The sequence below is a fragment of the Eptesicus fuscus genome, chromosome 10 (genome assembly GCF_027574615.1).
Source record: "Eptesicus fuscus isolate TK198812 chromosome 10, DD_ASM_mEF_20220401, whole genome shotgun sequence".
Lineage (NCBI taxonomy): Eukaryota > Metazoa > Chordata > Mammalia > Chiroptera > Vespertilionidae > Eptesicus > Eptesicus fuscus.
This window is the reverse complement of record NC_072482.1, coordinates 5538607-5554532: the sequence shown is the minus strand read 5'-3', so window position 1 is coordinate 5554532 and position 15926 is coordinate 5538607. Positions and strand designations below refer to the sequence as shown.

The window sequence follows — 15926 nt, the reverse complement described above, 5'->3', positions numbered from 1 at the left end:
GAGCTGGGGCCCCAGGTGTGTTCTGCTGGCCCCTGGGCTGCCAGAGACAGCGTGCTGTGGGCACACGCAGGCCCAGCCTGACTTGGGAGTCACGTGGGGGTGAGGGGGTCCTGTCTCATTCCACACTTACCGGATCCTACATAAATTACTTAACCTCCTCGAGCAGCTTCCCCATTGGTAAAGCAGGAAAAACACCCAGGCCCCGAGTTGTAAGAAGGTCTGAGAGCGGCTGTAAGCAGAGTAGGCGCTGGACAAAGCATTCCTTTAGTGCCATCTAACGAGACTGGGGGGTGGGGGCTCCTCCCAGGCAGGAGGAGACAAAGGCAGCGGCACAGACTGTGGGACTGGGCCAGGGCTTCTCCAGGTCAGGCGGACCTGGCACATGACCTGCTGCCTCGCGTCCTCCGGGCTTCGGCTCTAAAGGCACTCAGAGCATTGCCCACTCGGGCCCCTGGCCCTGAAGACCGGGCTGTTTCTGAAGCACACGGCGTGGGGTAGCAGAGGCTTGGGGTTCAGGGCTTCACAGCAGTGCTTCCAGTTGTTTTAGATCCAATGCCCATCAGGGCCGGGACACCCTCCTGCCAGGAACAGGGGTCATGGATGTTGAAGGTGCCAACTTAGGCATTTGAGAAATCGCCTCCCTGGGCATGGGCCCTCTGCCTCCACGGAGCAGGTGGCCGGGTAAATGGGACCTTGCTAGGCATCCCAGGAGAGGACACGTGGGCTGGGGGAGAGGGTTCCATTCCTGGGTGGTAGGAAGTGGCTTGGGGCACCTCCAATCCCTGCAATGTTCCCAGGCAGGGGGGTCAAACCCAAAGATTCTTTCCATCAAATCCCTTCTCCCGCACCCCTCCCCTCTTGTCAGGGCTGGTCCGGTCCTACCACAGTTTTTGGTGGGGTCTGACTGCGGTTTTGGAATTCCATGGCATGGCTCCAGACACCTAGGTGGGCACCCTCAGAGCTGGGTATCAGAGCCAGGACTTCAGCACCAGAGACCCTCAGTAACCTGAGCAAAGGTACCCCTACCCCCTCCAACGTGGGGCTTTGTCCACTTGGAGCAGCTGACTGGGTCTGGAGGGCTCTACGTAACACAAGGTAAGAGACCCCACCAGAACCTGGGAGCGGTGGTCGCACTGGTCCTGCTTGACCACCCTGAAGCCACCTGACCGGCCGTGGGCAGGAAGCCACTGGCAGCTCCTCAGGGCTTCTCTCCCGCCTGTGCCCCTGGGAGGGCAGTCCCACCAGTCCAGCACCAAGGCTCCATGGAGTGTGTGCCAGGGATAGAGAGCTAAGTGCCTGATTTGACCGGCCTGGTCCACAGGACTCAAAGCTGAAAGAAATGGAGGGACCCAGGTGGAAACTTGAAACTTTTTATTAAATACTCATTCACCCGTTTGCCACCACTGCTCACAGCAGGAAAAAAATTATCAAAATGCAATTTAGAAAATTAAACCCAATCCCCAGTATGTACAGGCTGTTCCTTGCCTCTCTACCAGAGGTGGAGGGGCAGATGGGGGTGGGGGGATGGTCGGGCACCTTTCCTCCAGCCACAGGCCCCTGAGCAATTCTGACTGCGGCGGCAGGAAGTACCCCGCTGCCAGGTGACCAGGCATCTCGCTGGCCTCTGGGGAGGTGGTTATTGCTGGGAGGGGCAGGGCTGGGACTGTTCTGTTCCTACCGCGCTGAGGACCTGTCTGCCTCTCTCCTGGTGGACAGCGACCAGTCCCCACAGAAGCCCCAATTGCCACCTGAGAAGGGGAGTGGGAGGGCAGGAAGGGTGTTCTCTGGAGGGAGGACAGTGGGTGCCCAGCTGATTTTGAGGGTAGGACGCCCCAGTGCTGCCTGATGACCACGCTTGTCCTTAGCTCCTGAGGCTGACACACTCCCCTGATTCCGGCTGTCCAGCCCTCCTCTTGGGCAGGGCCCCCATCCCCTTCAGTCAGGCCATTTTCCTGCTGTCTTCTCACCCTGGAGACCTACGTGGCCACCTCCCACGTGTCAGCCTCAGCCTGCGCCTGTGGAGGCGAGGATGGCTCTGCGGCACGGTGCCTCCTCCATGTCCGGGACCCAGCCCTCCAGGACTCAGCAGCCGCTCCCTGTCTCTGTGGCCTCCAAGGTCACAGCCCCTTGCTGCATGGCAGCAGTGGCCACGCTGATGGCCTCCTCCAAAGTCTGCTGCTCCTCCAGCTGTGGAGAAAGAAGGGGAGAGTGAGACCCTCTTCTAGGTTCGAGGGGTGGTGGTATGTGGCCTACTTTTTGAATTCCCTCCATCCACCCAGTGCCACACACTGAGCACTTAGTGGAGCCCCATTAACAGGAGGTTCACTGATGGAGAGTCCTGTTAGGCTAAGTATGGCCAGGGAGCCACAGGATGGTCCAGGGTCAGAGAGACGGGCTTGCTCACAGAAGGGAACGACTGGTTGGAGAGCCTCCTTCTTTTCCTGGCGAAGAAATAAAGCTAGGAGGAGACGAAGGGCTTAGACCACCAGGTAGACTGCCACTGAAGTTACTGTGAAGGCTGGAAGGGGCCGCTCCACTCTGCCTCAGTCAAGAAACGGCCGAGACAGGTATGTGGATTTAGGAAGAAAGGGATTTGTCCTCTGAAGTGAGCTCCTTTTGAGCCAAATGCCCTTCTCCTCAAGCTCTCCATCTAATTCCTCGCCCCTCCTGGCTCCTTTCTCTGGCGGCAGGATCCTCCCAGACCTCTACCCACCTGCACAGCAATGTGCGTTCCGTTGGCTGTGGCCAACAGCGCCACCTGTTGATGATGAAGGGATGCTACACTTGAGTCATCGGCCACCACAGCCCCAGAGGTAATGATTGTAACCTGAAATACAGATGAAAGAGGTTTTCCAGCTCACCTACATTACTCTCCCTCCCCCCAATCCAAACAAATCCCTCCAATAAGATGGCTGGAAAAACCCTGAATAGAATGGATCAAACCATTATGGATCAGGCTAATTAGCTTGTGGTTCAGAGCTAAATTAATTTTTTTTCTCTAAATTAATTTAGGGATTTTGAGTCATAGGACAAAGCTGTAAAAGGCCCCAGAGATAATTTAACTCCCTCATTTTAAAATGGACAAAAATGCATAAAAAATGACTTTCCTGTGGTAGCAAACAAATATGGGGTAGATTTGAGATTTCAAACTGCTTCTCAACAGGGAATGGCTGATGGGAATGCCCTTTTTGTAGGGAATCTTGGGCCTCATAAGGAAGCTTGGCTAGTTTATTTATTTTTTTTTTATTAAATATATATTTTTATTGATTTCAGAGAGGAAGGGAGAGGGAAGAGAATGATAGAAATATCAATGATGTGAGAGAATCATTGATTAACTGCCTCCTGCACGCCCCCTAGTGGGGGTAGAGCCCACAACCCAGGCATGTGCCCTTGACTGGAATTGAACCTGGGACCCTTCAGTCTGCAGGCCAAAGCTCTATCCACTGAGCCAAACCAGCCAGGGCAAGCTTGGCTAGTTTAGCCTGCACTTAAATGTCCACCCAGTGGAAAGGAAGGACAAGGGAACAAGAAGCCCCAAGCAAACTGCCTGGTCATACGGGCTGCGTCTGGGAGCCATCGGCGCGGACCATGGTGACTGTATGTGTGCCAGATGCGGCAAGGCTGTCGTCGGGACTGGGGATGGTGAGGGTGGTGCTGCTGTGCTGGGTCACCATGCTGATGGCACTTCCCAGGGCCTGCAGGTCTTCCGGGGACAGGCTGACCTGCCAACAGGAAGGAGGAAGGTGAGCTGGGAGTGCAGTGGTGGGCTGTCTGGAAGCCCCTGGGAGGATGTATCCTTCCCTCCCGAACAAGGTTAACTTATCGGCAATCTAGGAGATCAGCTGCACGTCACAGGTGGTCAGGGACAAGCAATAAAACAGGTCCTGGGCTGTACAGAGGCTACACTGGACCACTCCGCTGACCACTTCTATTACCACCCCTTTGCCGCAGGGTTCTGTTCCATGCAACTCAGGGTCTCCACCTAATTCATCCTTATGCCAACTCCCACAGGCACAGTGCACTTGACAGTGAGGATGCTGACAAGGGTCAGGCTCACTGCTGGCTAGAATCGCCACCCCGTGCTCGGGCCTCTACGCCAGCATGCCCCGCTTGAGGACATCCAAATGTCTCTCAAGTGGCCAGGACCTGTCAGCCTCCAGGTAAGGAGGGCAACCAACTGCTCCAGAGGCCCCAGAGACCCGCTGGAAGCATGAGGAGAGGCTGTGTTGTGAGACTCAGCCTCAGTTCACTGACAGCCACAGGCCAGAGAGAGGAACTGGGTAGAGGTGGGGCTGTCAGAACTTCCAGGCTCCCCAGAGAAAGAGGGAGAAGGTACTAGCCATAGTGCCCCCCCATCCCTACCCCCACCCCCAGGGCCGGTACCTGCTGGGCACCATCCTGAGTGATCAAAGCCACCTGGGGGGCCCCGTTCTCCTCAGTCACCATAGCCACTTGGGCTGGGATGTCATCACCCTCTTCTTTCACCTCCGAAAGGTAAGCAATGCGAGGTCGTTTGGGTGGTGGGCTCTCCTCGGCTGCAGAGGCGGCTGGGAGAGGAGAGCCCAGCTGACACCTGCCACCGGATGGCCAACGGGAGGCCTGGCTTGTCCCCACTCTCACCTCCGGCCCATGCCCCTCACCCTCGAGCTGCTGCTGCTCATAGAGGGCCTGCTCGCTCTCCTCGGTGGCCTCCAGCTCGCCATGGGCGCTGCGCTTGTGCATGGCCAGGGTGGAGGTCTGCCGGTAGGTCTTGCCGCAGGTGCTGCAGGTGTAGGGCTTGCAGTGTGTGTGCACCACGTGGTGCTTATACAGGCTCGAGTACTCGGTGAAGCGCTTCCCACAGCCTGGCACCGTGCAAACGTATGGCTTCTCCCCTGGGGACACTGGGCTGTGAGGGGTGGGAACTGGGGCTGGCAAGGGGAAATCTAAGGGGACGGGCTGAGGGGGAGGGATAGTGAAGGGAGTGCCAGAGGGAGGGGGAGGGACTAAGACCTGGAACTCTAAGTGGACGGACTTGGGGAAGATGGCCAGTGGAAAAGAGGGGACATGAGTGTGGGACTGCTGGAGACAGGTGGAGAGAAAATGGGGGGCTGGGCAAAGCTGGGGCTAATGAAGGGGCTGCAGGGGAGCACTGGGGGCTTGTAAGGCCGAGGGTCGTGAACAGAAGAGGCAGGGGATGGAGAGGATGACTGTCGTGTCAGGTGCAATGCAGAGTGAGGGGACCGGAGGCTGGACGAGGAACGTGACACTGGGGAGGGCGAGGATACACCAGAGTCACGAGGACAGTGGATGAGGCGGGAGCTGAAGGGACATTTCCCTCTGCCGTTTCCCCATCATGCCTGACCCTGGCCTTTTACTGGGTGCTCAGCTGGAGAGGGAGAATTCAGTGGAGAGAGGTGGCAGGGAGCTGGGAGGGCAGGCAATACCTGTCAGATTGCACAGTGCAAGTGAAACGGTGGTTCCGAGGACAAGGCCGGAACCGCAGAACCCCCTCGGCCCGCCCACAGACCAGCCTGGACTGGCCAGAAGCCTACAGTAAGGACGGGGGCCTCGGAGGGCGGTCCTGCATGCCAGCTGGCCCACCTGTGTGGATGCGCACGTGATTCTTGTAGTTGGTGGCGCTGGTGAAGCCACGGCCACAGTGGGGCTCGGGGCAGGTGTAGGGCCGCTCGCCTGTGTGGGTGCGCACATGTACCTTGCGGATATTGGATGTGGTGAAGGAGCGGCCACAGCCCTCGAAGGGGCACCGGAACGGGCGTTCACCTATGGAGGGGGTGAGGGTGGGGTGTGGTTCAGGAAGCGAGTCATGCTGGGGCACGTGGCCAGGACAGCGCCAGGCTCCAGATCCGCCTACCAGTGTGGGTCCGGACGTGCTTCTGCAGGTCTCCTGAGGTCTTGAAGGCCTTGCTGCACAGCTCCTCTGGGCACTTGTATGGCTTCTCACCAGTGTGGGTGCGCACGTGACTCTTCAGCCCGTAGCCTGCCGCCAAGTGGGAGGGAGGGGTGAGAAGAACGCTCCGTGGGGCCTCATCCCCCACCACCTCACTTCCCAGCTCACGGCTCTCCACCGAAGACGTGCTCTGGGAGGCTCCAGGCCTCCTCCGGCCTACGAAGCCTGCGCCTGCCTCTCTACCACCCCTGCCTGGGCAGGCGAGGAGAGCTGGGAGCCCACTCTGCCCTCCTGCCCTCTCCAGGGGGCAGGTCCATTCCAGAACATGAGTGAGAGGGAACCTAGGGAGCCCTGGGCTAAGGCTCTCGATTCAGAGGAAAAGTGAAGCCCAGAGATGCAGTGGCCGACCCAACACCCCACAGTGGTCGGTGTCAGAGCTGACACAAAGGCAGGGTCTCTGCCCACCACCCCAGGCTCCTGCTTAAAGTAAAGCCTGCGCCACCTGCTTCTGAAACGGCTTCCTCCCGAGTCAGCGCCCTGGGAGTCAGGGGCTCCGAGCAGTCTCCCTGGGAAGGAGCCTGGTGCCAGGGTCCCTAGAGGGAGTCCCCAGGGCTGATCTAGAACCTCTGCCTCCAACCAGAAGCAGCCCCCTTCAGCCTCCACCAGGCAGGTTACCTGTGGCAAAGGCCTTCCCGCAGCTGGGGAAGTCACACCTGTACGGACGGTCACCTGTATGAGCTCTTTCATGCACCTGTCAGGACAAGCGGTCACACAATTCAGAGGGACAAACAAGGAAATAAATGGCTCTTCAATGCTTTTTAGGGCCCAGAGTATCAGCATCAGTCACCTCCTTTATTTTGCTTCCTTTTCAACGGACAGGCTACCTCCTCCAGGTAGCCTTCCCTGATTCTCTTTCTTCCTGCTCTTTTTATGGGTCACAGCCCCCCGTGCGGACATTTCTGTATACTCATCTCTTCCTCCAGTAGGTAGGCAATGAGCAACTTGAGAGCAGGGACCCCCAGTCAAAGCGGGCAGGCAGAATTGCAGGCTGGTGGGGAGATGGAAAGGCTGAAAGCTGTCTGTGGCAACCTTACCTTTAAGTGATGAGCAGTGGTGTACAGACGCCCACAGCCCTTGTAGCCACAGCGGAATGCTCTGTCCCCGACCTGCTGCCCTTTGCCATTATGGGGTGCCTGGCTGTCGTGCAGAACCTGACGAAAAATTGTGGGGTCCCAATATGTATTCTCCTCAATGAAAGGAGGAAAGGGGTGGGACACAGGGCCCACGTGTGGCAGCTTAAGACCCAATAAGCAGGGTTAAACTGCCAGGGGAAAAGGGCAGCCTGGGGTGACAGGCCCAGGCAGAGGGAACAGACACACTGTGGAGAAATAGGCCGGTGTGGGGTCATCTCTAATGGGAGGACGCATGTCACAGGCTGTGACAGCTATGGAACACGGCGCCCGAGCCGGCTAGGTAAGGTGGGGAGGGGTGGTCTGAATGGCCACACCTGAGCTAGGCTGGGAGCCGGTGACCCCCCTGACCACACGCACCTCGGAGGCCACAACTCTGCACACCTCTGTCCTCTGACGGCGGAGCCCATGCTCCCCGTGGGACACCTGTGCGCAGGGGGCATTAGCCAGGGGCTGCTGTGGGGATGAGCCCACCGAGGTTCAGCAGAGTGAGGGGCCACACCGGCACACTGCAGCACAGGGCGGGGACCCGCAGGTCCCCCCAGCAGCAGCTCCAACCACCGCGCCAGCGAACTGGCCAGTCCCCCCTTTCATCTCTCCTGGGGGCAGTGCCAGAGCCACCTATTCCGACCGGCCTCTCGTTTCAGGGAGCTCACTGCTCTCTCCTGGGGAGGGTCCTGCTGAGACTGTCCCTAGTCTTTGTTCTGGGACATTGGCCTTCCAGGAGCTCCTGAAACAGAACTCCGGAAGTCACGTGGGTGGGGATCAAGAGGTGAGGTCAAATTCATCGCAAGGTCTGTCGAGTCAGTTCCAGGTCAGGGGTCAGGTGGCTGACAAAATTTCATGGACAATTCAGAAGCTGGTGGTTGGCGGGGAGGGTCATAGGTGGCCAGGTCTACACAGCGAGCTAACACTCAGCTCTGGAATTTCACTCCCATGTCTCAACAGCCCTCGGGTGATCGAGGGAATCAAGGAACTTCAGGCTGGAAGTGACCTCTGAGGTCGTCTGGTCCCATCTCATCAAGTTACAGAGGAGCAAGCTGAGGCCTGGAGGAGGGTGATCACCCACGGTCCGACAGGGTAGAGGCGGAGCCAGCACAAACCTCAGGACTCGCGACTTACAGCCCAGTTGTCTCCAACAGCACCAAGTCTCAAATTGGCTCCTAAAATACACTCCGGGAGCGGGCACAGCCCGGTGGCCGCTGTAAAGCTTTGTGCTCCATTTTGGAAAGACATAGGGTTTTCTCCTCTCTATGATGCAGCCACACTAGTTTCGCTATAAAAACAACCCCCATCTCCGGGGAAAGCTAGTGCTCCAGGAAGCCCCTCCGCATCTAGCCGAGGCTCCGTAGCTCAGGCCGGCAGGGAGCACCTGGCTAGGGAAGCTCTCAGGTCTCCATACCACTTCCCTGCGGGCAGGACCAGGGCTCCAGCACAGACGCTGGGACTGACGGATGTCCGAAGAGCCGGGATCCTTTTCCTTTGCGACTGAGCTACTGTGCGGGCCTCGTGTTCCAAGAATCCCAGCTGCTCTGTTGCATCTGCCCGGTCACTGCCTCCTGAGGTTATTTCCCCAAACGACTGAATGAGTCACAGAGAAGAAATACATACAAGAACATCTGACCTCAGTGGACTGGGAAAACTAATAAAAGTCACTGGCAAGGGCTTCCGGGCAGCCAAAGCGAAGCCAGGACTACGGATGTCACTGCTGCTCACAGCTGCCTCCCCTCGCAGAGGCAGCATAGACAAGGGTGAGAGTAAACAGCTGTCGGCAGGGCCGCCGGGCTGGATGCACGTCCTGGATGAGGATGTGAAAGATGAGCCAGGAGGGGGTGCGGGGCTAAGGAGTGCCCAGGTCATGGCCCAGCACTGGCGGTCTGTCCTCTACAGAGGTGGCAGTTTGGGCAGGGCCAAGAGAGCTGGTGGGCGGCGAGGCTCTGCGAGCTCACCTTGCTGGCGTACTGCTCCAGGGCCACCACCGTGTCCGCGCTGAGGCCCTCGTCGTCCTCGGCGGCTAGGTCCTCCAAGCCCACCTCCGTCTGCACGGCCAGGATGGTGCTGTCCGCCGGCACCGCCACGGGGTGGTGAATGTAGGCAGTGGAGCCGTCCTCCAGCTGGACGGCCTCCAGGGAGCTGGGGTCATAGCCCTCTGTGGGGACAGGCGCTTAGGAGAGGTACTGGGCCAAGGAGGGTCTCGGCATCGTCTCTCCTGGTCTGTCTCCTTGGCGCCGCCTCTCCTAAGGACGAGGCCTCCCATGAAGCACTCGCTGGGAACTCACAAGCTCCTTGAGAACCCGAGGGGACCGTCATCATCTCCACCTAGATGACCACCAGAACCTCCTACCTGGTGGTCCCTGCCCCCTCTACTTCCCTCCAGGCAGACGGCGTCTGGGGAGATCTTTGCAGGACACAAATGTGATCATGTGACCTGGGGACCCAAACAGTTCAGCTGCTTCCCACTGGTCTCAGGATAAAGACCAAAACCCTTCTCCTGACACGCCCCAAGCGCTCTGGGCCCTGCCTGTTTGGCGTCATCTTTTCATCTTACCGATTCTGCCCTCACCCCCAGTACTCTGACTTCTAGCAATTTCTGAAATGTGCCATGCTCTCTCCCCATCTCAGCCAACGAAGGGTGTTCCTCTGTTCCGAGTACTGAACTCTCCCTGCCACCCTTTCTTCCCTTGCTGAGTCCACTTCACTCTTCAGCCATCAGCCAGTGTCACTTCCCCAGGGAGACCCTCCCCACGCCTGGTCTCTGCTTGTGATGACCAGCTCATCAGTGACGATTCGCAACCCTCCCGTTTCCCTCACGGGACTCCAGGGGAGCTGGGACTGTCAGACTTTGTTCTCTCGTGTATATTCTACACGTAGCCAATGCCAGGCACACACAAGTAGTCACTCAAGAAACTACTTGTAGAAGGAATTGTTATTGTTCAGTACCTTCGGAGCTTTATTCTATTGTTTTTGTTTTTGTTTATTTGTTTCTTGTGAATCCTCATCTGAGGATATTTTCTTCCTTTGCTCTTCAGAGAGAGTGGAAGGGAAGGAGGGAGGGGAGAGAGAGAGAAACCCAGGTACGTGCCTTTTACTGGGAATTGAACCCATGACCCTTCGGTGTGCAGGCCGATGCTCTAACCACTAAGCTTCACTGGCCAGGGCAGGAGCTTTATTCTTAAATACAAGTTTTTTGCTCCTGGTCTTGGATGACATCCTTAGGTCCTATTTAAAGCCCTAAGATTTGTGTTGTGCTAGAGCCACAGCTGCCATCAAGGCTCATGCTATTGACCCCCAAGGCCCCGCCTCCTGGGGACAGGAACAGCTGCTCCTTGGTGTGCACAAGAGAAGGCAGTTGAGAGATTGCTAATCCCCACGCTCCATGACTATGCCCCAACTCCCAGGGTATGCCACTCCACGCCCCCACCGCCGCCAGCTCGTCTCCCTTCCTTCCCGCAGTCATGATGCCTGTGGCCCCACCTTTGGGTGTGCGGTGTATGTAGGCCATGCTGCCATCTTCCAGCTGCACAGGCTGCCCATCCTCAAAGGAAAGAGGTTCTGTAACGAGAGCAATGCCTGCCTTTCTCTGGAGCTCGGTGCCAGGGAGGGCTCCTCGATGGGGGCTGCCTGCCTCCCTCACCTTTCTGCACTGTCACTTGGTGGATGTATGCGGTGGTTCCGTCCTCGAGCTGGATCACTTGTCCTTCAAGCAGCTTCTCTCCTATGGAGATGGAAATGGAGAGAAGTGGGCCAGGCCCAGAAAGGAGCTGAAAACACCTGCCTGTTTCTAGCGGAGGCCTGTCTGAGGTACAGGTGACATTTTCCAGGTTACCTCGCTCCCTGCTCCCAAGGCCTGAGCCCTGAGGACCCCCACAGATCCCCACAGGGGAGCCACTGCATCTATTACTCTATACAGCCCAGCAAAGCGGGGGCTTCCAGCCTAACAGCAGTTGCTGAGACTGAACGAACTGAAGAACAAAGGAGGCCCTGAGACCTAGAAAGGACCCATGGGTCAAAAGTCAGATATTGCTCAAAATAACCAAATCAAAATACATTCCCTGTCTCCCTGTGCCAGCGTGCCAAGGCCGAGGCCCCCGATAAACAGTGCAGCTTACAGTTAGCAGCAATGGGCTCTGGAACCAGCCCAGGCCTCCTGCGATGGCCTTTTAGTTCTATCTCTTACTGGCTGTGTGCAGCTTACTGAACCTCTCTGTGCTTCAGCTCCTTCTTCTTAAAATGATTAAAAATTGTCTTCATTGGGTTGCTACAAGGGTTAAATGAGTTAATGAATATAAAACACTCAGAACAGTCCCTGGGATGTGGCCAGCCCCCAATAAACCTTAGTTTTGTTTTTTTACAATAAGCCCAATCTGTCCATTAGAAGAAACAGAAAGGAAAGCAGTCGGGAGCAACGTGAATGTGACTACTGTGCTCCCACATGTCCACCGGTCTCGCTCCACCGCCCGGGGTGGACAATGTCTCCTTCACTGACCTCTGCCATTTTCACTTCAGTTGTCGAATTAAAAACCTACTCACCTAAAGCAACAAGATAGCACTCTAAAAATTAGTAAGACTACAGAGTGCCTACGATATTATCTTTCCTTTATCTCAGATTCTTACTGGAAAGCCCTTCTAAGGGCAAAAGATTCTTAGAGTTTTGTGTCCAGTGAGTTTGACGGAGGGAATGGGAAAAGGAGAAGAGAAAAAGGAGATTGAAGCACTAATGACAAATGGTTTGTTCATTCCTTTCCTTACAAGTTACAGGGTTAGGAAGTTGAGCTCTTGTGTGGGACAGGCAATACTTTTGGCCCAGCTCCCTGCTGATGTCTCTTCCTCCGAGGAATTCCCAAACTTGTCCCCAAACTGAGTCCTCTTGGGTCAGTAGTTAACAGCTCCACAACCCAGCCGAAGACAGGTGGAGTGGAGACGAAGGCAAGCAGGAGAGGGGAAAGGGAACCCTGGCCTGTCCCTTCACGTGAGCAGGGGCCCCTGCATTTGCCACTGCATCTGTCCTGGCCGGGCGCCAGTGCTGGGCTCTGAAAGCATCAGCAGAGATTCTGCTAGCGAACTGGGCATCACCTCAAGGCAGAAAACAAAATGTTGAGAAGAGTTATTTAAGAAAAAAATTTTCTTTTTAATGTACAGCTATCAATATTTTATTTACACTCCTATATTTCTCCTATCATCCTTTATCTTAAAGTAAATCTATACTGAATACACTACATATATTTTACTAGTGTACATTTAACCTATGTCATTCACATTTTAATTTAAAATATACTTTGAAATGTGTAATAATGGCTGAGAAAAACATTTAAAAATATTTTTATTGATTTCAGAGAGGAAGGGAGAGGGAGAGAGGGTTAGAAACGTCAATGATGAGAGAGAAACACTGATTGGCTGCCTCCTGCACACCCCCTACTGGGGATCAAGCCTGCAACCCCGGCATATGCCCTTGACTGGTATCGAACCCGGGACCCTTCAGTCCACAAGCTGACGCTCTATACACAGAGCCAAACCAGCTAGGGCGGCTGAGAAAAACTTTAACCTAGAATTTCCTCTAACAACCAGAGGCTACAATGGGGAGGGGGGAGAAGAGCTGGTGGACGGGCCTCCCAGCCCATCACAGAGGGGCCGCACATTCCTGTCGTCGGAGCAGTCCAGTGCATTTACTCACAGCATGCTCTTCCACTCTCAGGAGAGTCGGGTTTGAATGACGTGCTTTATGCTTACTCTAATTTCATAAAATTTTAGGGCTTCCTGCACATTCAGGGGCCCAGACACAGCTGCCTGCTGACAGATGAACGTGCCGGTCTAGGGCTTCAGAGGAGCTCACCAGAGAGGCGCCTCTGAGACAGTGTGGTTCTGCATGCGGGAGGCCAGCTCTCCCCTCCGCAGGGTGAAATCTGCTGTGTGTGAGCGTGTGCATATGTGCAAGTACACACTGCAGCACCTTGGAGGAGGCAGAGAACAGAGCCAGGAAGAGTGATGAGAGAAAGACATAAACAGGACGTGGGGGAGGCAAAGAGACCCAGATACAAGAAGGAAAGAGATAAGAAAAGAGTGTGGCTTTCTTAGGGCAAATACGGTCACTTGCTTTTACTTTTCATTCAACCATTAAAAATAGGTAGCAAAGTCTGAGGCATGGGCGATAACTAGGTCCGGGCAGTCAACACGCCCAGTCTACACAGCTCCTAAGTTCTTCCACCACCGGGACTGCAGCAGTGGGCAACAACTGCGATGGGAAGTCTGCAAACACAGGGTTTCGGGATTCAAAAGGATTCTAGAGAAGTTCCATGTTCAAGAAAACTAAGCCAGCCCCACACATCCTAGGTCTTGATAAGAAACCTTTCGAGAAGGCACCCACACGTTATCATACGGAAGTAGCTTACTGATGAGATTAAGGGGTCTCTTTGTCACCATCAGGAAGCAGACAATTAAAATGAAAGCAACAAACAAATTATCTGTAAATTTTGGAACCGAAATACATTTTGACAACGTGTTGAAGTGAGGGAGGGCGATGTTGAGGAGACGATGCAGTTGTGAGGACGGCGGCGCTCAGACCCGGAACAGGCAAGATAAAGACTAGGAATGAGACAGGGTTTGCTGGCGCTGTCCGAGGGAGACGTGATGCCATCTGGCGTGTCTGAGGCTGGAAGGAGCCTGTGGTGAGGGAAGTGTCCCTGGCCCCGAGGCCTGGCCCTTCAACTACACTCTGTTCTGAAGCCACCCTCACCTTGATCCTAGAGAATCTGAATTTCAGGTAAATCTGAATTTCAAATATACAATGAATTTTTTTTAGTAGTTAGTGTTTTTATGTTAGTATTTTTAGCATTTAGTCCCATGCTTCTACATGTCTATCCCATGTAATATTTGGGACAGACTTATACTACAAAATTATTCATTGTTTCTGAAATTCAGATTTAACTGTGTGCCATGTATTTTTGTTTCTGGCGACCCTGATGGGGCTTAAGGCACGAGATCTATTCTTGGGTATCCCTCTCTGGACCTGGAAGAGTATCTTGTGCATGGTAGATGCTCAGTAGATAGTTTGAGTGCTTAATCTTGCTGGAAAGTCTGAGCAACTGGATAGGGAGTATTCAAAAAGCAGGAAGTCAAAACCAGCACTGTGTTCATCTATTCCAGGAGTTACAAACTACTCGCCACATGTAAGGAATTCTGCTTTCAGAGGTCTTGGCTCCTACGCAGGTCTGGCCTGGTTTTCTAGCTGCCTACATGGCGTTTTATTGTAAAGAGTTACCTCAAGAGATTCTCATGCAGAGCAAGTTGTGGCAAACGGGTGGGAGGCAGGGGAGACTCGTGGAAGGGGACACTCCTCTCTAGAAGCTGGAGGACAGGGGGATTCTGAGGTCCCTGGAAATACTCACCTTTGACCGCTTGCTGGACGTAGGCCGTTGTCCCATCACTGAGGGTGACTGTCTGCAGCCCCAAGCTCTCCATGGCAAACTGCTGCTCGTGCACTCAGACATGAAGTTGGCTTCTGCCAGCACCGAGCCACAGCTGAGGTCAGGGGTTCCTCCTGGGTCACAAATCTGAGGAAAGGGACAGTTTCACATTATGAGTTACAACGCTCCTAAAGCTGCAAGGACACACAGAGAAAGAGTGAATGCAGGCAGCCAAGAAGAAAGAGACAAATTCCTCAAAGTAGATAACTATGTTGGTTTTTATGAAGTGGGTTAAAAATATACACATTTAAGAATTCTAAAAATAAAAATAAATGAATAAGAAATCTAATGAACAAAATAGACCAGTGAATAAAATAGAATCAGAGGCAGGGAAACATGGAACAGACTTATGAATCTCAGAGGGAAGGAGAGAGAGGGGACGAGAAGAGATTAACCAAAGATTTGCTGAAACCGGTTTGGCTCAGTGGATAGAGCATCGGCCTGCGGACTCAAAGGTCCTGGGTTCGATTCCGGTCAAGGGCATGTACCTTGGTTGCGGGCACATCCTCAGTGGGGAGTGTTCAAGAGGCAGCTGATTGATGTTTCTCTCTCATCAGTGTTTTTAACTCTCTATCCCTCTCTCTTCCTCTCTGTAAAAAATCAATAAAATATATTAAAAACAAAACAAAACAACAAAAAAACCCCAAAGATTTTACCTATGGACACAGACAAAAGGATGGTGAAGGCCTGGGGTGCGGTGGGGTGGGAACTAGGTGAAGAGGGGTTAATGTGCGGGGACATCTGTAATACTCTCAACAATAAAGATTTGGAAAAAAAAAAAGAATTCTAAAATTTAGGTATAAAAGAGAAGCATGACAGTCAAATTGGTTGTAAATTAAGATTTCATTGATCAAAATCCACTTTTAAACTTGCTCTCCTTAGAGGGAGCCTCAGTGAAGGCAGGGAGGGTTAGGGGTTAAGGGTTAGGGTTAGGGTTAGGGTTAGGGTTAGGGTTAGGGTAGGGTTAGGGTTAGGGTTAGGGTTAGGGTTAGGGTTAGGGTTACCCATTTCCACCTCTCTCCTGTGCTCAGACCCTCTCACCCACTGGCCCTGCTGACCCTCCTCAGTGAACATTCCACAGGCATCACAGATGGAATGGGTCCCCAACAGAACTCACCACCCCTACCCCCAGGACCGTCCCACTTGTAGTATCCCCTATTCAAGGGGTGGCACCTCCAGCTACCGGAATCAGTGGGGTCATCTTTGATTCCTCCTCTTCCCTCAAAGTCTAGGTACACCACTATTTAACAGCTCACACCAAAATGAACTCAAAATGGATTAAAGAGTTGAATGTAAGACCTGAAACCATTAAATTCCTAGAAGAAAACATAGGGGCAAGCTCCTTGACATCAGTCTTGGTGATGATTTTTGAATTTGACACCAAAA

General features: G+C 54.2%; 1 protein-coding gene across 4 annotated transcripts in view; it reads right to left on the bottom strand.

Annotated features, from left to right (window-relative positions):
- Positions 1 to 1356: 1356 nt before the first annotated feature.
- The window catches only part of ZNF76 (zinc finger protein 76), a 38508-nt gene continuing 23938 nt past the window's right edge, over positions 1357 to 15926 (bottom strand). For 2 of the 4 annotated variants that reach the window (XM_008151992.3, XM_054722192.1), the window contains exons 2-14: positions 14463 to 14627; positions 10715 to 10795; positions 10555 to 10632; positions 9030 to 9229; positions 6985 to 7101; positions 6566 to 6641; positions 5855 to 5980; positions 5584 to 5763; positions 4641 to 4874; positions 4384 to 4547; positions 3558 to 3722; positions 2714 to 2827; positions 1357 to 2187 (exon numbers count right to left, since the gene is read on the bottom strand). In XM_008151992.3, coding sequence (XP_008150214.2) covers positions 2083 to 2187; positions 2714 to 2827; positions 3558 to 3722; positions 4384 to 4547; positions 4641 to 4874; positions 5584 to 5763; positions 5855 to 5980; positions 6566 to 6641; positions 6985 to 7101; positions 9030 to 9229; positions 10555 to 10632; positions 10715 to 10795; positions 14463 to 14535 — 1713 coding nt within the window. In that variant the 5' untranslated portion in view covers positions 14536 to 14627 and the 3' untranslated portion in view covers positions 1357 to 2082. Of the gene's footprint in view, positions 2188 to 2713; positions 2828 to 3557; positions 3723 to 4383; positions 4548 to 4620; positions 4875 to 5583; positions 5764 to 5854; positions 5981 to 6565; positions 6642 to 6984; positions 7102 to 9029; positions 9230 to 10554; positions 10633 to 10714; positions 10796 to 11829; positions 12154 to 14462; positions 14628 to 15926 lie in introns of those variants that run through there. The other 2 variants (XM_054722194.1, XM_054722193.1) reach the window with 2 other exon arrangements.